Here is a 21,595-nt window from a genome sequence, read left to right as displayed (position 1 = left end):
CGTACTTTATTTTCATGTGCCCATTTATGAGGAATATGTTTCGTTATGGATGTGACAATCCTGAAAATATCACTTAACTAACTATGAAAATCCATGCACTAAAAATAAAACAAATACATGCTTTAAAAACTTGAACTCACATGGGTATTTGAACCACCAAATGTTCATAGTAAGTATAGTAGACCTTTGGTAAAAACTTAAATTTTTCATGGTAATGTTGACATTTTCACGGAATTTCCCAAATACAAACTTGATGTTTGTTGTAAGTTATATTGTAAAAACGAATTGTTTACTATTGCATATTTGAACGGCTTGTCTTGCAACATTTGTTCCAAAAACACGAATATATCAAATCAAAGGGGGGTGTTTAAGGAGAAATGTGCTATTTCCAAACAATTACTAAATAACTGAGCTTATGATTTTTGCTGGTGGACCATAAAACAGTAACAAATAACACAGATTTACCACAGACATATTTAGGATCCAGAATAGCATAAATACAGAGAGGAGGGCAACCATCTAACACTATCCACCCTAACAAAGTATTGGGCTGGTAAGTGGTAACTACCCTAACATTATAATGGTGAATGTTGCACAAGCAATACACTATGCAATACAAATTGCGTGATGCATGTTGTCCCAGTTGGACCACATAAATGACATTTCAGAGCTGGGATCTACACCGAACACACACAATAACACACGTGTAGAACCACATTGAACAACACGTTGACACTGACAGACAAACAAAAGGCTTAATCGAATTGTCGCCCTCTTTTGTGTTGTCATAAAGCCTGAATGGCAAACATAACAAGGGCCAAACAGAATGCACACTGACATGAGACCTGGTCACACACCCAAACATTGTTTGCAGATAAACAAATGTGAAAAAGCTAATCAGTATACAGCCCTCATCAAACTAAAAAACCTGTATTGCAGACAGACACGCACATCAGAATAAATGTACCAATAAACATATAAAAAAACATACAGATGCTAAGGACACGCAAGTATGAAAACTCATTATCGCACCCAAAAAAATGTGTGCCGTTTTTAATACAAAGAAGACTGCAAATACTGACGACCCGTCCCAAAAATAGCACATTTAATTGGTGCGGCCTAATTACTGCAGATCTAGAACTCCAGACTCTACAAGGGAGGGTTAACGTTTATTCACTCGCCAATGATCTTCAGATATCACATTCCTCAGATGGCAGTTAGGTCAGATTTTCCATGAGAGGGCCGCCAACATGGACACACTCTTCAGAAGGGAAAGACACTGTAGGATGTGCAAACAAGGAATTGCTGGTGACGTCCTCATGTGTTAATATTTACAAGCCTTTCAATCTACTGAAATATCCACAGTCAGTCACAATGTTTTGAGATGTCTGTTTAATCTCAGAGGTGCTTGGAAAAGCACTTCTATTGATTTAAACTCTCTTACCAACAAATTACATAATGCCTTTTGCATTACGAGTCTCACGTTTCAAAAACATCTTCAGTTAAATGCCACTAAAGCAAAGTGGAAATGTATTTTAGAAACTGAGCTCCAGAAAAGATATGAAGAGTCAGAAGAAAGTATTTTAATTGGCGTTTTAGTTTTAACTGTGAGATAAAAGTAAAGAATGTTGAATAAAGAAGCAACCTTAAAAACCAGCACCCTTGTCATTTAAAACATTTAGGCTTAAGGCTAGTCCCCAGACTAAAATGAACGTGTGACCTGTCTTAACTGAATATAACTTGCACAGAATTGTCTTAAAATATATCTTGCCATTGTTTTGTTTCGAGATGCACACCAGTAATGTTTTCTTCTAAGGCATTTTTATAAAAGCGACATAAATATCTAAATTCAACTAAGGCATAGTCCTGGTTTAAACTAAGCTGTGTCTATGAAACCGGGCCATAAAGCTCGAGGCATGCTGTAAGATGTATGAGGGCGCCCTCTATAGTTCAGTTGACAGAACACAACGTCCTCCTATTTTTGGACAGTATAATAAAACATCCTCAATACTCACTATATACAATATACAGAAATCTATAAAACTTTAAAATCTTTATAATTCAATTTATAATTCAGTGATCAAAAGAAATAAAGCACTACAATATCAGTGAGTGGGTGTGCATCATTTTGCTGGAGAGAGAGTGAGTGATGTAAAGAAAACACAATGCAGTGTTGCTATGGTGTCCCTTATTTTTTCATAATTTGAGTGTATTCTACTAGAGCTTTGAAAATAGCCACCACTGAATCAGCAAAGAGGAAAATAATTTTAGTTAAACAGATAGACGGACAGAGGCAGTGTTTGGTTGTTAGTGTACAGTGTTAGTTTACCAGAAGCTGTTCTATTAAATTCTATAAGCACCCACACACCTATTGGTTGTGGTTATGTAATGTCTCCAGGGCCCTTGGTCAAACCTCTTTGCAACAGTAACTGTAAAAGCATCTGCTTATTTCAGAGATGTGCTACAGTGCTATAGGAAGTACTACTACAGAACACAACTGCAATTTTTGCAGTGTAAAAACACAGTTTATAAAAACAAAAATAGATGTAATGCACACTTAATCTCACAAAGCACACCTAAGTATTCTGTTTTACATAAATTGGGCATAAATGGGAAAATGCTTTTAAAGATTCATAATAGTTACAGTATTTAATGTATTTTCCAGTTGTACAGGAGTTCTCTTCACTGACTGCACACATCATTCATCCCTATGGGATGACATCCCAATTACAACATCAAACAATCTATGATAAACACACCCACACACTGATAAACAAACCTCTTTGTGTAGAAAAGCCAAGTGAGTGCAACCTCAAATCCAACAAAGTAATGGCAGAACAGTGCAGCCTATTCTAGGTTTTGAATAAGTCCGCCCTGTCTTATATCATTTATCTGTATGACCATAAAAACATTTCAGTCTAACATATGGTAAAACTACACAATCACATCACAAATCGGATTCAGAAACTCAATGTAAATATTTACATACCCTTGAATAAACACACGTGTATCCTAACAATGAAGCAACCCAAACACGTTGTCCACTTTTGTTAGAAGTTAGAACTACAGGTGAAAATGGATGAATTGTTAAAACAATTGTCTAAACCAGTGGTTCTCAAACTTTTCATTGTATGGCCCCCTTTGTGTAGCGGGTGCCGCAAATAAAGACTTAGAATCTTAAACTTAGAATTTTAATTAAACCAAAAAACATAATTCAGTTATACAATGCAGGACGTTCGAACATCAATTTTTTTGGTTGGTGATCTTATTTTTCTCATGTTTTATTGGATATAATTTTGGATAAATTTCATATAATATTTTTTTCTTATAATCTTATTTTCATAAAATGCCACAAACCTGTGGCCCCCTGGATCCATCTTTTTGAACGGCCCCCAGTTTGAGAACCACTGGTCAAAACAAACATGAAACATGATATTGTAAGAAAATGCATTGACATAAAACGTACTGCAGGTCAAATAAATAAGTGCCTTATAGGAAACAAAGATCCAAGATCTACTATACACCATAAAATTCCTTGTATAATTAAGGTTATATCATTTCTATACAGTGTGTATAATATAATGTCTATATAGAGATTATCATTATATAATTTCTCCACTATTTTAAGATGCATTGTATTTTCTGTAAAGCTTATTTATTTTATTTATTTAACTGTTTTACTTGTCTTCACTGTTCTAAGCTAAACTATTTTTTCTGTGAAGTGGCTTTGCAACAATGTAAAACTGTGAAAAGATCTATATAGCTAAAAATTTTCGTCTTTAAGTTAAGATAGTATTTATGCTACCGTATCACTTTATCACTGAACATTACAGTATTCATGTCACGCATATTACATCAATATCACAAGTATAGCACTGAATGCCTAAATAAACACTGTATACAGACAGTAACACGAACAATGAAAAATGTTCGATACGAATCTGAGACAAAGTGGAAGGACGCGATTGTTGCCAAACAGGACACAAAATCACATTTTCCTGGAGGTAAAATAAAAATTTAAGAGCTCAAACTCGACAGTGATGCTGCGTGTTTGTATTAGCCGTGTATCAAAACCTGTCTACTGTTTCTACCTTTTGTTGATATATTAGTATTTTGGGGGAATTTTGGCGAATCATATCCGAGTCTAAATCTGCTACAGTAAGCGTGTTGTTTGGATGTACACCCAGTGAGTCTGCCGTTACATTGTTTCTATAATCACACAGGAGACGTCATTACTTGTGCATTGCATTCATTCAGATTCGCAAACCTACAGCGTCGATGTCAACCATTCAGACCACACAAAACTCCTCCGATATTTAAGCGGGACAAAATGATGCTGAATTCGGTTGTGTTTTGACCGTGTTATCACATGCTATACGAACACAATCTGTCGGCAGTCTGGCCTTCCTCAGAGCTTCACAGTCAATTTATAAACGGTTTAGCGAACGAAACCGCGCTGAAAACATGATCACACTGTATGTCCTAAAAACGTTAAACAAAAATACCATACCTCGCGTGTTTCTCTCTAGTAGTCTATATGTTCATATCTTCATCCGAGCGTCGTCGCTGAATCGTGCTATTTTCACTTCATTGGTATCATGCATCGACTGGCAGCAAAAGAAGAAGGCTGAGGATGGTGCGGCTCCGCCCTTAGCGACCAATCGGAGCGAAGGGATTTAGCCAACGGGAGAAATTGAGATCGCTGATTGGCTGCGATGCACGTCCGTCTGTTCCTCTCCATCCATTAGGCTCTGGAGCACTTGTAAGGATGCTGCTGAATACTGACAGGTGCACAGTAGCCAACAACCGAGACAAAGGCGTCAAATGTTACGTGTTTAATGGAGGTTTCTTTTCAAAAAGCACAACTTCATCAAAACTGACTTCGACTAGGTTTTTCTCTCCCAATCCAATCTAAAATGTAATGTAAATTACGTCTTCAATCGGGTAGTACAGATGGTCTAAAAGCTCGATACCAAGAACTTACATTTATCTTTGGGTAATGCTAAATTGTGTTTATCTAGCATATCGTGTGCTGTTTACACACAGTAACAGTTTTTTTTTACAAAAGCATACAATGGAATCTGTTTTATGTGTGATACACATAACATCATTTAAAAACACACAAGCACAAAAATGGTCTAAGCCTTGACTGAAGTCTTACAAAATATATGGTTTGGTGGTGTCTATGGTATGATGGATGCCTCCAGATTGTCAATTGAGGCTTTTATGTTAACATTATTATTTGTTCATATCTTTGGATGTGTAAAAAAACAAACTTATAAATAGTCTAGATGAATAAAAAAATAAAATGCTGTTGCATTGTTGTAAAAAATGACAAAGAACAAACAAAATCTTTGTAGTTTTATACAGCTGAATCTGAATGATATGCTCCTCTTTTTTCTCGATTGCATGCTTCTGTTATTCTATGTTTAAAAAAGGAATGCCAGTAACATCCAACTATTAAATGAGAATGTCATTACCATAGCCCTAAGTGAGTTGCTATCATAAGCAAAGCTATCATAAATTCCCTTTACTGTACATTACAAATAACTCATTAAAATCAATCTCCAAATCCGTCCCGTCTGTCCTTGTGTAAACAACATTGTTATAGTCTCTTTTTGAATCCTCAAAGAGGATTTACAGAAAATTACAGAAAATACTGTCAGTTTTGTGCCTTGTTTTTGTAGACTTTTCTTTTCTCTTTCAAAAGCTTCTGAGATGAAGAACAGCCCAACTCGAGGCCTGTGAACCAGATATGATGGGTTTGCGAGGGCATGCTGGAGGGGTTCAGCGCTTGTATCTGGCATAAAAAGGCAACTAGAGCCACATGTCTAAAAGGAGCAGCTTTCCATACTGGAACCCGTTTAGAAGGGAATTTTCCAGGTAAAGTCATCATTCACTGTTCTGAATGAAGATAATGATTATGACAGGCCTATACTTTGACGCTCAACTGCTTATTCACCCATACTGGTTATCCATATCTGCCAAAGACGACCACTGCACTGTCATTTTTGCTGGGTATTCTGCATTTCGAGGGGTCTCCACGTAGATGGTGGAGCTGGTGAGACTCTTACGGTCCTTCTTAGATGCGGATCGACGCTGCCAGCGACAAAGAAGGACCTCCACCTGCTCTCGGAAGAAGCTGGTGGTCAGGGTGTAAAGGATGGGGTTCAGGGCACTGTTGATAGGCAGAATAAAGATCACCACCCAGGAGTTTATTGTTCCTGCGTAGATAAACATAAAGCATGATGTCAACTTACATTCATTGTGTTTCACACACTGGAAGTAACTGATTCATTCCCAGTACTATTGTGAAGATTTGTTTATATTTTTATAACAAAAGTGAAAATTCTTTCATCATTTATTCACCCTGATGTCATTCCAAATCTGTATGACTTTCTTTCTTGTGCAGAAAACAAAAGATATTTTGAAGAATGTTGGTGACAAAACAATTTGGGGCTTCATTGGCTATATAAAGCATATATATGCGTATACCTGGTATTTCAACTTTTAGCAGAGAAAGGGTTTTGACCAAGAATATGGGTATCCAGCAGAGAGCGTCAGAGAACACAATAAAGAAAAAGCGGTTTGCCACGGCAACGTCTTTGTGCAGCCGACTGCGCACATCTGTGGCATTGATGCCTGTTTTATAAATGGAACAGAACATGCTGGAATAGGAAACTACAATCACCAAGAAGGCCACCAGATTTAGACCTGTGAATAAATAATACACATTTCAGGACACGCATTAAACAGATTAAATTCTTACACATCAGATTACGTTAACAGTTCATTCGATTTATAAGTATTATTTCAGAATAAATGCACTTTATTAAATAATTTATCAAAATCAAATCAGTGAAAAGACAGTAAGATGTCAAACCGAGAAATATTCCTGTGGAGTATGCTTTGGCTGTGGGTTTTTCCAGCCTATCAGAGTGCAGAGGGAAACAAACTCCATTTCTCCCATAATAGTTCCCAAAGAGGTCTTCATTTAGCAAGGGAACAGCTGCGATTACAAATCCCAGAATCCAAATGAAGGCCAGAACCAACCCTGTCTGCATCTTTCCTGGTCGCAGATGGATAAATGGGAAAACGATGACTAGGAATTTCTCCAGTGTCAGGTAGGTAAGAAGGAGAACAGATACTTCCGAGGAAAGCATAGCAAGAAAGCCAATAGTTCGACATTCCATGCTGTCCATCCAGATGAGAGCGTTGCGGTTATATTCACCCCGGAATTTCACATCAAACACCCCCAGGAAGAACAGATAGACTCCCATCAGACAGTCTGCAACTGAACACATTAAAGAAAATCCATCAGAATAATGTATTTTTTTTAAATCAAGTATGTTTATTTGCTTCCTTCTTCCATAATTCTGCCAGTTTGGAAAGATGAACAATGCAAATTTAAAACCATACAATACAATACAATAACAATAAATTAAATTGAATTTTGCATTACGGTGGCTCAGCTTTCTTAACAAGAAGTGTCATCAATCGAAAGCTTCACATAAAAAGCAACACTTCAAAAAATAAATAAACATAAAACTGTACTAATAGCAGGGTGGCTGTTTCAGGTCTAATATTTAATTGAAACACGTTGGTTGTTACTATATAAAAGTAAATAACTTTTTAAAAATTAAATTCAGAATGAAAGTGACCATCTCCGCTGCATCAGTTTTTTTATTGTATGTTAACTTTGACAACAACAACTCTGTTGCTAAGTACCAATATAAAAACAAGGACACGGTTTGACCAGAAGTTTCTGCAGTGTGAAATTGGTTGCCAGTTTGTTTTAGGAATTTTCTTGCCGGCTGTGATGTGAAATATTTGACCGCTGCTTATTTCCTTGTTGTTCAAAAAAAGTCAGAAGGAAGCTCCAGATTTCTCCAGCTGTCACGAAGGCTTACAAGACTAGTGAATTTGATTCTGGAAAAAATGTATAAACGTATCATTCTTCCTTAACTTCAATAAAAATATTCTGAGGTCTCACGACTGCTCCAGGACTGCACATTATGGGAATACACTGAACGGTTGAGAAACTTTGGATCTTTATGGAACATCATGGAAGTTCACGAAAGTTCGGCCAGATACTAAACCGTGAAATGATTATAAGATAAGAAAACTGATCACATCTGACATTTTTACTGAACAATGCAGTTTGACATTCAATCATAATGGCATTTTGGAAAATCGAGAATTATTTCAACTACATTAATAAAATGAAATTTTATTTATTAAATATAATAAAACACTACAAAGAGATTTTAAAGAGATCAATGCATCTGTCTGTCTGCCTAATGAAACCATCAAACCTCTCAATTATTTTTTTAATTTTCTATAAAAATAAAAGATATTTATTAAATAAAAGATATATATTTTCTATTTAATATATTATTTTAGTTGATACGAAGTTATTCAACTGATTTGAAATTCGGTAGTTTGTTGACAAAATTTTAATAAAATGGTATAGCCAAAGGTTAGTTAGAGACATTATACAGATTATAGTGTGTTATCCTGCCAAGCAAAGGGCTGTAGATTAAAAAGGTTGAAATCACAATTTTCTAGTCAAGTGTGAAATAAAGTTGTCTTGCCTATGGTGTGCTTGTGAATGGCCATCATTGTTTAATCTTGTGAAATCAGGCATCTATCCGTGTGCTCATCTTGACGCCCGGACAAAATACATCTGTGATAAATTTACTGCAGTACATCAGGAAGTGATAGAGTCGCGGAACAGCCTGTTACCATACCCATTAAATAAATTAAATACATTCAACAAATTTATAATATTATTTAGAGGACTAGCACAACAGACAAAGAGCTGCCACCTAATAGGATTATGGAAACACACACAAGAACTAACAATCAATCACACACAGATACACACAGACACAAAAGCAAATCAAATCATAACATCTTACTGTCAATTTTCATTATTTAGATAAATTCTCTATGCTATTGTTACCCTTGGCTTTATCGCTACCCATTCATAAAGGCTTTACCATTAGACCGCACATTTCCTTCCAGGAAAATCTCTTTTTTGTTCCTGCTGCATGTCTGGCCAAACTTTTCTGGAGCGATTTCCATTTTGGCCATATGGACTTTTACGAGAGTGTTACTGGTAGATGAGAGCGTAATATATGAGTGTGTGCGAGTGACTCACAACACAGGACTTTGATGCAGGCTGCATGCAAGTTGTTCTCCGCTCTAATGAATGAGCGCATTCCTATAACAAAGAGATTCCCTAAGCAGGTGATGAAGGCCATAACCCACACGGACACCCGCAGGACCAGGCTGGCTAACAGGTCTTCAACAGATGAAATTCCATCTGTGTTGGGTTTACATTTCCGAACATGTGGGGCATAGGAACAGTACTGAAAATCCTTAAAATATCTAAAAAAGACAAAAACAGATCACCACCTGAACATCCTGTTTATGCAGATGAATAAACAGATCACACAACAGAAGGTAGTACACACATGTGTGACATGTTCCCCATTGGAAGAAACATCTTGGTCTGTATATCTGGTATTTCGATGCCCTCCAGACTTCTGTTTTAAACACAAATGAACGTTGTATTTCATCTCGCACCTACTAAAAGTGCCTTACAAGACATTCTTTGAAGGGCAGGTAAGGCAAAGATGATACTCACAGAGACTGAAGTTGGATCAGGTGAACGAAGTGACTGGCATGAATGTGGAGTGAAGGGTTGTGAGAGATGTTCCTGCACATAATAAAGAAACACCCGGAAATTAAATTTCTGTGAATGTTTACTCATCCTCATATCGTTCCAGACCTCTATGCTGTTATTTTGCTTGTTGGATTTTGTTACGCAGGTCTAGCGATACAAAAACAGATCATAGCAATAATTCACAGGAATTTTGGTCACTATTAATTCTCAAAAATCTCAGCCTGATCTCACAAGAATTCGTAACTGTTTTACGAGGTGGCTAATTCATATAAATTTGTAAGATGTGAGTCATACAAAAATGTATGATTATTGGAAAAAACACTGCTAGGCACACCGTCACTGGCACAAAGGCATATTGTACAAAATGTAGAAATGAGAACGTACAAATTCATATAAATTAGCCATCAAAAAAGTAACAAACTGACTTCTGATTGTGTTGAAAATCTTGAGTTTTGGGCCTGAGGAATAGCTAAATGTTAAGGAATAACAGTATCTAGAACTGGAACAACATGAGACAGGGTAAATAATTACACAGTTTTTGTTTGTTTGTTTGTTTTTGAGTGAACTATGTTATATTGCATTTATGTCAATAGATCCTCCAAAAAATTGCACACTTGACCTTTAAGTCTTTGATGAACTAACTAAGTGTTGCTGGTAAAAAAAAGTTGAGTTTAAAGTTATTGCATAGTATTTTATAGTATAATGTGTCAGTCATTGTGTTGTTTGCATTGATCAATTCAAATGTTTTGAAATGAATGATGTAAGCATGACTTACAGTTTATATAGAGACTTTAAACTCTTAAAAGTGTCATGAGGAAGATCTGAAATTCTGTTGCAAGACAAATCTCTACAAAACAATAAAAATAAATAATGCAATCAGATGAGTACAATCAATACACATTCAAGGACAATTTTAGCATACAAATAATGATGTAAGCGCAGAACACATAAACACGGTTATTACTTTCAAATCACAGGATCGTTAATGCATTGCATCCCATTCAAGATTATGTCCTGCCATACTCACAGTTCAACCAAAGATCCAAGAGAATTAAACATGTCTTCGGGAAGAGTCATGAGTTGATTGTCATGTAATGATCTGTGTCAAAAAAGAAAAGAGGACAAAGCAAATATCAGTCTCCAATGAGAACACATTTTCTGTTGTGAAAGGCTCAAAAACAGCCACTGGGGAATGAAACAACCAGATGATCCCTAAATCCTGCTGCATTTTGCTGTATTTTTTCTATCTTATTTTTCTGGCAAGGGCAAGATGACCCTATCTAAAGAGATCCCCATCTCTTTCTGCAAGTCTCATTTAAGATGTGTCTGACACCTCCCTACATCTTTTACAGCAGAGAATGGCACATCTTAATAGTGAACTAATAGAGTCCCAAGGAAGCATCTGGAGGGCATTGTTGTTGTTGTCATAGATGTCAGACTGTCCACATAAAGCGACAATGACACGAACAAAATCTTTCTGTCATCACACTGTCGCTGTTGGGATGCTCCGATATTATCTTTTTACAGTTTTAGGAGAAAAAACATAAGCTGTGGGGCTGCAAATAAGATGAGGTTTGAAATATAGAGGTATTCTTAGAAATACTGGGATTAGATTCACCTACTTTTATACTGCTTATTTTTAATGTGATAAAAATAGTCAGCTTTTAAATACATGGCTCAGGAAAAGATGATCAGAATACTATTTTCAACATTCTTGTAGTTTTTGTTTAAATTTTTTGGTTTCCAAAATTGTACAAATTTGGTTAAAAACTGGTTCCATTGTTCCCTATTGGGGCACGTTGTCATATCTATATCCCTTTTCCAGGGCAATAACCATCGAAATAACTTCTCAAGCCAAAACGTTTAATATTAGTTTGGTATGTACCTCTACTGAAATTGAGTTTTGAAAGTAATCTGCAACAAAATTGCAGTATAACCACATATCCACTGGATTAAAAAGTGTGACAACTAGCCCTTTACAGATAAAACCGATAAAAAGATTCAAAACCAACATCTGTACCACATTTTATTATTGACTATTAAATCAACTCTCTGCCCTGTCGCCATCACAAAATGCAACGCTGGCGTATACGTATAACCGTACAGCACAGAACTAATACGATTTTACAATGCATTGCATCTGAGGGTGAATACAAGCAAAAACACTTACAACACAGTGAGTGCGGTGCAGGTCGTCAGAGTGGAATAATTCAGCAACTCAACGTAGTTCTCGGCTAAGTCCCTGTGAGGAGAGCCAAACCAAAAAAGCCAAGCAAAACAGCTATAAATTTAAAAAATACAAACCTGACTTCAAGGACTTGAACGTTTAAAAGTTTTGCCCTGATAGAACAAATATAAATTTGACCAACACTCATAAAGACGTGACCACTACAGAAATAATGTGAAGCCACAGGCATGAATTGTTCATTGGCGAGTGCCTCAAATACAGAAGTGAATGACTCTGCTGATAGTACTTCTCTTAGCGCTCTCGGGCTGGACATGCAGATGGCAAATTGTCAATCAACGGAGAGTTTCTCATTGCGATCCGGTTCGCCTCGGAAACGTATAAAATCACAGCGGCACTGTTGATGTCCACTGTCCTTCTCACTATAATTACAGCGGTGCTTTTCTCTCAGACGTGCCGAGTTCAAAGTACTCATTATGGCAGGAGAGATGCTCAAAAATGCACAAACGACACTTCTGGCTCAAAAATGGGCATGGTGTGGCAGTTTTATAGGTTAGTCAATTAAGTTGGATAACTCAAGAAAACCCAGCTGGAAAATCCAGCGTTAGATGGACCATGTTAGCTGGTTTCTAGGTGGTCTAACTTGGTTTTAACCGATGCAAGCTGGTAGACCATCTTTGAACTAGCAACAAACCAGCTACAGCTCAAGCTGGTTTAGCGAAAATGGGTTATGAACTTGAAAGAAAAAAAGAAAGGATTGGTCCAAATCACAGTTACATGTATCAGCTAAAGCATATATGGAGAGGCTGCAGACCTGGATCAGGCAGTTTTACGCCCTTGTTGTTGCTGATGTGTCCAGTAGGGATATGTATGGGGAAATAACATTAAATCGATGCTCTAAACTTACATATTAATAACCCGTCCATAGACGTTGATTAATTAAGTGTTTTTTTGTGAATTTAAATATTAACGCTACTTTAAAGCGGCTGTGCAATGGTGTTTCATGCATTCTGACTTCTTTACAATGTTAAACGTGCTGTCTTCTCATGCTTAACATGGTCAACTTGTCAAAAAACGAGTTGGGCGTATTACGCAGTATTTCTGTGCTCGATACACTCCCCCAGCGATCGTACAGGATTTGGAAAGCTTTTTTCAAACATATAAAACTGTTTCGTAACAATTTTTCTTAGTCCCTTATTGGACAATTCTCCCGGAAAAGCACGCGGCACGCCCACACGGCAGCTAGAGAGCATACTCGTGTGCAGGAGAGAGAGAGAGCATACGTTCGAGAAGTTCAGGTGTTTGTTTGCTCACTGCATTTGGGTGATGAATGTTATATAAACGGTGGATATAACGCTGGATTTGGAGATCGTTTGAAACTGATACAGTATATGGAGCCGTCCCAGCGCTAAAAGGTGCCGGACATGAACCGCATGTGGTGAGTGAAGCTGATGTCTGTGTTTTGTTGGCAATGGGTGCGCATGTGCTTTAGTTCAGCCTACCCCTCCCCCCTGCACGCGCCGTATGCTTTCGGAAATAATCGTACACCTGTATCTCTCTTTTATAAATGTGATCAAACTAAATACTCTTCGAAGATACAAAGTATGCAATACTACTCTATAGGTACTCAAGATTAATATGAGATTGGCAGAAACTGCGTTTGTTACGGCCACTTTACAAATAAAATAGACAGTGTAATGATCTGCACTACGGATTAAAATATCTGTGGATATTCACTGTTGGTCTTAATAGAGGGTATGGGTATGGAGCGTGCCCCGTGGGTGGCAAAACAATATCAGGAAATGCAATTCCGGAAACATTTCAGTGTCCAGGAACACCTGATTCCTTTGCAAGTCGTAGGGAAGTCGTAAGGATCACTGTCGAGTCCAGCTGCTTGTAATTTCAGCAAATAATTGCGTATTTTTGTCCCGGTTTCTTTGTTTCTCTTATTCTCCTCAGCCATTTTGCTGGGTGTTTTGCCACCCAGGGGAGCGTATCCCAGGGTGTGTCCCGACATGTTCACGTGGGAAAGTGACGTCAATGCACACCCTCTATAGCCTTCAAGAAACAATTTAATTTAGTGTTTTTGTGATTTAAAAATTAACAATGAACGTAGTTCTTTCAGATGGACAGTGTATCAGGCATTAGGGACAACAGGGGCGTAAAACTGCCTGGGCCGTAGATCTCTCTGCTCCAAGTCTGCATCCTCCCTCGCCCTTCTCGCTAAAGCTGCACTTTATGACTTTTGTCTCTCTATTGCCATCTCTATTTAAAACACAAAATTGCAGGCTATATAATTTGTGTGGGTTGAAGTCAAATGACATCAGACATTTTCCACAAAATCATGCATAGCTTATAAATTATTATGTCAAATGTTGTGAATCGGGGTAAGGTAAGGAGAAAGTTTTGAACACTGTTTTTTTATGTGCTTGCTTTAATAACCAAAAAAAGATTGCAGCCTTAAACTGGATTTTTCAACAGGGATGGTAACCTTTTGAAAGAAAAGCACCAAGATACAGACTATTACACATCTGTTTAGACCTCATGGACCATCAAGTAAGTGTTACAGATTCTCTCACCTTGTTAACATTAGAACGACCCGCTCAGATAAACCAGAAAGACTGATAACTAACATACTAATGGGCATGTGCATAAACACAGATAAACACACACAGACAATAGCACAGCTGACTTTTAACAGGCAACCATCACATAGTAACAGATTTGCTTAAATGTTTGACAGCAATGAGAGATAAAAAAAACATTACGTCTTACTCTTTAGACAAGATAATTAAATAATAGTCGTGCATATGTACAAACACATTTTACTAAGCTTTCAAATTCAAAGTCCTTTAAAGGGATACTTAAAAATGAAAATTCTGTCATCATATACTCACCCTCAAGTTGTTCCAAACCTATATACATTTATTTGTTTTGATGAACACAAAGAAAGATATTTGGAAAAATGTTAGCAACATTTCTGGGACATCATTGACTACCATAGTAGGAAAACTTTTTTTTGTTCGGTTTAACGCAATAGTAGATATTTTGAAGAGTTTAGGAAAACAAACAGTTTGGGGGCACCTTTAACTACCAATTGTAATTTTTCCTACTATGGAAGTCAATGATTTCCCAGAAATGTCAGTTGCTAACATTTTTCAAAATATCTTTCTCTGTGTTCATCAGAACAAATACATTTATACATGTTTGATACAATTTGGGGGGGAATAATTCATGCTTGAAGAATTTTCGTTTTTTTGGGATGGAGTATCCTTTTAAAAGCTGCATCTTTGACGTTTGCCTCTCTATCGCCATCTCTGTTTCAAACAAGAAATTGCATGTTACTTAATGTACTTATTTTTTTGGTGAATTCAAAGTCGTATATATACTCAATTCCTGCTGAATCCGTCCAAACAGCTCTATAATAAATGATCTTAATCATAAGCTTACCGTTGTGAACCAAGGTATGGTATGGGACTGTGCCAAACACTGACTTTTGATATACTTGCTCAGTATTGGAGCTTTAAGGGAAGTCATGCCACTCAGTGGCCATATTCGCAATGCCCCGGGACACTATTTCAGTCATACAAGACCAAGTCCTATGTACTTGTCACAATAAAACTAAACATTTCCAGCCAAATATGAACCCATAGACCAGTGGTTCTCAAACTTTTTTGTTGTAAGGCCCCGTTGTAGAGTGCATTGCTTTGCGGCCCCCCAAATATAGACTTATAATCTTAAACTTAAAATTTTAATTAAACCAAGCAAATATTCAGTTAAACAATGCTAAAACATCAATTCTTTTGGTTGGTGATGTTGTTTTTCTGATGTTTGATTGCACAAAATGTTTTATAAATATCTATATTTCTAAAATGCCACAAAATCTGTGGCCCCCCTGGAACCATCTTGGGGCCCCCCAGGAGGCCACGACCCCCAGTTTGAGAACCACTGCCATAGACAGACTTCTGTCACCAGAGTGGCCGTATTGAGCCGTTACATTATTCTCATTTTCACAGAAATGCAGGATCCTGTTAATATCGATTAGTGATTACAAGTTTGTTTGCTTGCCTAAAGGCAAAGCCCACAGTGACGCACTACAGACAGTACTTCTGTGCAACGTAAGAGGATAAGGGTGATTTTCCACTATTGTGTTTGTAAAACACTTGAGAGAGCAGAAAGGGTCAGGTGACAGGAAGTACTCACAGCCAGCTGAGCAAGGGCATGTGCTGACACAGACTAGAATCGGGCAGCCACATCAGGGACGTGTTCACCATAGATCTGAAATTAACACAAAAATGAAACCTCAAGTCAAACAGCAGCACAACTACAGACTGGTGCGGCAAGAGCCTTGAATGTTTTTATTCCGGCACTTTAACAAACAAACAACTCCCTATAGCATTTCCAGATGCGACTGACTCAATTTCAGAGGGAAAAACAATCACGTTTTTTGCTAGTCTAACTGTGTGCTGCATGACAGGTGTCCTTTTTTTTACTAGAATAATTAATTGTGCTTTAAAGCTTGTAAAACGAGTCCTTAATTTTGAATTAACTAACCAATATATTCATGAAAACGTCTGAAAATTAACCATTAACCCGAAACACAAATATAAAAATGAGATTATTATGTAAATATAGAGAACAATTTGATCTGTGCTCATAAATGCAAGATTAATGGAGTGCTTGTTATGTGGAAGGACACGTAACTAATTCACGAAGCAGAATTTTAAATGGTTACACAAAATCTGTGTAACAGACCTGAATGAACAATAAATCGACATATTTGGTTGGGTGTGCTACCTTTCTCAATACTTTTTAGAGTTTTAGTGACCTGAAGCTACTCTGATATGGATGCATTGATGGACTCCAAAAACTATGCTGTGTAAATAAAATACAAACTCCCACAAGCTAAGCCTTCGCATGCAATGGCCAAATTGCAAACAGAGCGAGGGCCAGGCCACCGTTCCAGAGATCAGCCAGCATTATTTGAGCTATTACGGGTATCGCAAAGCGAAGTGAACTGAAGCGAACATTTTGGGCATGCGTATAATCTGATGAGTTCTGGGATAACTTTAAATACATAACTTCATTCATGAAATGGAATCCCACGAGGGCCTGTTCTTTGTAAAGATGCTTAATATCTGTTTTTAGTTTGGAGAGTACCCTGGTTTTCATTAAGGTGGTGGAACTTCAATGAAATTTCTTTTTCAAATATGTCCCCATAGGAGACTACATTGACTACTTTATATTCAGCAAGCTGCGAGTGGCAGACAATGCAAATTGTTAAAGGATTCGTTCAGAGCTAGAAAGGAATCTACATTTCTCAAATTCTTTCTTTTGTGTTCCACTGACGAAATAAAATAATGTGGGATTGGAAGGACATAAGAGCAGGTAAACATGGACAGAATTAACTATTCCTCTACCGTTCTACTTCAATTTAAGAAAACATTTTGTGCTGAAACTCAGTAGGGAAAATTCATTATAACTGAGTCGAACAAGGACACATCAAAAAAGAGAACACTGAAAATGTGAAGATATCAAGAGAACGTGAATAAAATGCAGAGAGTAAAAAATAGTCATGGGAATAAGTTCCACTGGTTTCTAGTCAATTTTGGCATGGCAGTTATTGCAAAGTGGCAAGACATTTCCTCTGAGGACATTTCCAGGGATGTTAAAGACATTCTGATGAGGGCTTATGATAATGATTTTCTTACTAACTGTACAACGGCCCTCTGACAATCCTCGTGTTGAAATTGCAAGTGTAAAATGTGCCTTTGCCATCTCTTGCGTCACCACACAACTGAACAGAATTCATCCGAATGGTCAGCTGGGCTCTGTTGAGTCTGTTGCATATTTAAGATCTGAATCACGGCTTAATAAGTTTCGGTTCTCATGTGCACTAAAACAAACCGTGTCTCCTTAGTGAGGCTTTAGCTGAAAATGGGAACATTAGATCACTTGGGTCGCTACATAAACCTGCAGATTTGTATTCCCTCGGTGATATCTGTAATTGATGGGCGGATGCAAATGTGCTGCTAAACACAGGTGCGCTGGGCACCTTTGATTTCGGAAACGGTTGTGAGAATTGCGCCAGCGTGTTGATTAAGGACACAGAAATTGTACACAAAGAGAAGCAAAAACAAGAATTACAAACAAACAAAAAAATTCTATAAATGGTTTCAATTTACATTTCGTCTGACTGAGCTGTGGAGGTCCATATTTAAAAAAAACAAAGCTTGACATTTCTACCAAAACTGAGGACTGTTACACAAGAAGATTAAATAAAACGGCACAGCTCGGTAGATGAAATATTTTATGCAGCAAGATACTTACAGAAATGTTAGGGTCCTCAATCCGTTGAAGGTGTCTTGGGTTATGCTTTTAACTGGATTGTGATCTAAGACTCTGGGGACAAAAACAAACATCAAAGAGTTGTCAACGCCAACAAAATGTTAAGCAGAAGCACACAGTGCTTGAATGTCAAATTTCAGCTTTTATGCAAAATTACACTACAATTTACAAAATACAATCACAGAATACACTGTAAAACTTTGCTGTATTTTTGCAGCAGGTTTGCCAGTAACTTACTGTAGATTTAATTACTACTTAATGTACTTTCCAATTAGTACTGTTTTCAATTACTTTAATCAAAATTAAAACACTTTGACTTTTGAGATTCAAAATGAGCAAGAAGAGACTGGCATTAGCACAGCAACACTGCAAAAAAATGACATTCTTCCTAAGCATTTTTCTCTTGTTTTCTGTAAAAATATTGAAAACTTCTTAAATTACGATACATTTACATAACAAGAAAAGGGACCCGAGATATTTAGTCTTGTTTTATGAAAGAAAAATATATAAACTAGGTAAGTTTATGCTTAAAACAAAACTGTACATTAAATCTACAGTAAGTTACTGGCAAACCTGCTGCGGAATTACAGCAAAGTTTTGGAGTAGTGTAGGATCCAGAGGAGTGATTTTCTTTGCCGGCCAATCTGCAAACGTGTCGGCAGAAATCTGTTTCTTTTTGCAAAACACGTTCTAAGTAGCACTTTCCAAAAATAGAGCTTTTCCGCAACCCTTTTCCACACACCAGATCTTTCTGTACAATTATGTTTATTTCAATTGCAATGTCAAATGCAATCAATATCTGATGCAGATCAATAAAGACGTTCATTTCCCTTTCCCAATCTGTTCAATGTGTTGTGTTGGATACTCACAGCCAATCAAGCTTGTGTAGATCTCTGAACACGCCGGGCCCTAAATAGGTGATGTAGTTTTTGCTGAGAAACCTGCACAAGAGAAGACGTTTAATTAAAAAACGGAGACTTTAAAATGATGAACGGCACCATCCTGCTGTCAAGGTAGATGCATTAAATTGTCCAAAGGATCGATTTACTTACATAAAGGTAATAAATGGCCCTATTAAAATTCTCAATGAATACGAATACTGCAAAACCCATTTCGGCCTCGCAGACTGTGGTCCTTTTGAGATGTTTTACAGCAAATAAATAAAGAGTGAGAGAAGCATAATTCCAGCCTTAAAAAAAATGAATAAGACGTCCATTTATCATTCAGTCCCACTAGAGTGACTTTACCTAATGATATATAGAACTATATGACATTATCTTTCCAAAATTAGGCTTATCTTTCATTACAATATGTCTTTATGGGATCAAAGAGGTCTCAGAGCCGTGTGGAAGGAAAGAGAAGTACTATGCGGTGTGCGCTAGCTGCCTGCAAACAATCCTTTCACACCGCTCCAACTCGGCCTTATCTACCAAATGATATCATTGTACTCTACGACCACAGAAGAATCACTGAGCTCATACTGCAATCTCATTTGTGTTTAATCTTAGACCACCATTTCTCATCAAGTTCTCATTGGAGATGTCTGAGCAGCTCTCCAAAGACTACACACTTTCTCAGTGGCTTAACGGAGTAGCTGATGTTAAAAATTCACTCAATTGAAAATGTATCAATTTTCACATGAGGCGAAACAGATTCAATATTTTTGGTCTGAAGCAAAAGGAGGGAAAGATGAATACTCACAATTTTGTTAGATTGATAAGTCCACTGAAGGCACGGTTTGACACCACGTGAATGAGATTGTTCTGGAGAAACCTGTTTTAAAAGAAAGCCTGAATAAAAAAACTGACATTTTTATATGCAATCTTTAAAAATACAAATCTTTGGGTAGGAGAGATCATTCACTGGTTGAAAATGTAAATCTGAATGATTTATGGTGAGCCCTGAATGCTCTTTTCTGTAATTGACCAAAAACAGATAAAACTAACCATGGCCCCTTTTCAAACATTATGGGTTATATATTGAAGGCCAAACACTTCAAATGGAACAAAACTGTGCTGCCTAATTTAACTATACAGCTCGGAGCAGTTGTCCATGACAGTGTTCGAATTGTGTCAAAGCTCTTGGGGGTTCCCTTAATTTTCCTTAAAAAAAAAATCGACGGAGATGCCAGTACAAGCATCAATCACATGATTGGATAACAGTAATTTGACCACATTACATGCATAAATGTCCTTAAAATGTTGATAATCCATTTAAAGAGGGAGAGATTGAAAGATATATTTCTTTATTTTTTGCAGTGACCATGCTATCAATCTTGCTGTTAATTTTTATTTTGCATAGAAAATGTTTTTTTTTCAGACAACAAATTTCAAATATTCTCAAAAACAAGATTCCAAGATTTTTTTTGGAATATTAATAAATAAAAATTCCTTGGAACGAGTGAGGGATAGGACGCATAGGTTAGTGTCATAGTGGCTGTCTGTACAGTGCTGCCGGTCACCGTATGCAGAAACGTATGAGCGTTTTAAACGTGATTTATCTCCTGATAATGTACATCAAGTATATGAAAATAATCCTTATAAACCAATGCAGAATAAGAAAAATAATGAATTCCTTTGGGCGAGAGCAGATAGGTACCCTTCTTGTCAAAGTCGGAGCTCATGTTTGCAGAAGGGAGCACAAAATAATCTCTGGGGAATGCGAACGTTTTCTGAGGGAGAGAAAAATATTCTTGGGGAAACCCAATGTTCTTGGGGAGAGCAAAATATTACAAATATTTTCGCTCCCTAAGCCTAGCTATTTTTTCCATCACCTGCATGTTCCTTTCAATATGAGAGGATCCGCACGCTGCAAGTGTCACTCAGCGTGACATCTCTGTCTGTACTCATTGAACACTGTGTGGCGCGCTTGAGCATGCATGGATAGGCTATTTTCAGATAAAAATGTCATTTTAATTTTTTGTTTTTGGACAAATAACGGTCAAAAGTGTCTTGTTTTACCGTGATAATTTGACAAAAATAATTTAGGGTTTTTAGTAGTCTAGTTTTAATGAAAAACCAGGGGACCCCCAAGTACATTATTATAGAATTCATGAGGTGTCCCTTAAGGCTAATGAGGGGTCCGGGACCGCCCCAGCCCCCCTCAATTCGAACCCTGGTCCATGTGTTGTTGACTGGATATTGCAGAAAGCGTTCCTTTATTCAGGGTCCAGTAAAAGTTCTCACGCAGGATTCTTAATTACAATCCCTCTTGCAGGCAACAGATGGTGCAGATGGTGACGGCATTTAGAGTTCTTGACAAAGTTGCCTCTAGAAATTGTGAACTGAATGGCAGTTGTTGAAACATTTATAAATGCAGTTTTAAAGAGCTATTTTGCATATTTCTTTTTTTTCTGTAAATCTTTTCTACAC

General features: G+C 37.2%; 2 protein-coding genes across 3 annotated transcripts in view; both read right to left on the bottom strand.

The window, feature by feature from the left end:
• Positions 1-4,635, bottom strand: part of fryb (furry homolog b (Drosophila)) — a 53,115-nt gene extending 48,480 nt beyond the window's left edge. The window contains exon 1 of the mRNA XM_057320349.1: positions 4,511-4,635. The gene's annotated coding sequence lies outside the window, so the exon portion shown is untranslated. The remainder of the gene's footprint in view (positions 1-4,510) is intronic.
• A 201-nt stretch (positions 4,636-4,836) lies between these two features.
• rxfp2a (relaxin family peptide receptor 2a) overlaps positions 4,837-21,595 on the bottom strand; it is a 37,329-nt gene continuing 20,570 nt past the window's right edge. For both annotated transcript variants that reach the window (XM_057321674.1, XM_057321675.1), the window contains exons 6-18: positions 19,926-19,997; positions 19,094-19,165; positions 18,207-18,278; positions 16,080-16,154; positions 11,862-11,933; positions 10,719-10,790; positions 10,467-10,538; positions 9,653-9,724; positions 9,480-9,551; positions 9,164-9,393; positions 6,884-7,294; positions 6,496-6,714; positions 4,837-6,224 (exon numbers count right to left, since the gene is read on the bottom strand). In XM_057321674.1, coding sequence (XP_057177657.1) covers positions 5,959-6,224; positions 6,496-6,714; positions 6,884-7,294; positions 9,164-9,393; positions 9,480-9,551; positions 9,653-9,724; positions 10,467-10,538; positions 10,719-10,790; positions 11,862-11,933; positions 16,080-16,154; positions 18,207-18,278; positions 19,094-19,165; positions 19,926-19,997 — 1,777 coding nt within the window. In that variant the 3' untranslated portion in view covers positions 4,837-5,958. The remainder of the gene's footprint in view (positions 6,225-6,495; positions 6,715-6,883; positions 7,295-9,163; positions 9,394-9,479; positions 9,552-9,652; positions 9,725-10,466; positions 10,539-10,718; positions 10,791-11,861; positions 11,934-16,079; positions 16,155-18,206; positions 18,279-19,093; positions 19,166-19,925; positions 19,998-21,595) is intronic.

This window comes from Triplophysa rosa, linkage group LG22, assembly GCF_024868665.1.
Source record: "Triplophysa rosa linkage group LG22, Trosa_1v2, whole genome shotgun sequence".
Classification (NCBI taxonomy): Eukaryota; Metazoa; Chordata; class Actinopteri; order Cypriniformes; family Nemacheilidae; genus Triplophysa; species Triplophysa rosa.
This window is presented reverse-complemented; position numbering and strand designations above follow the sequence as displayed.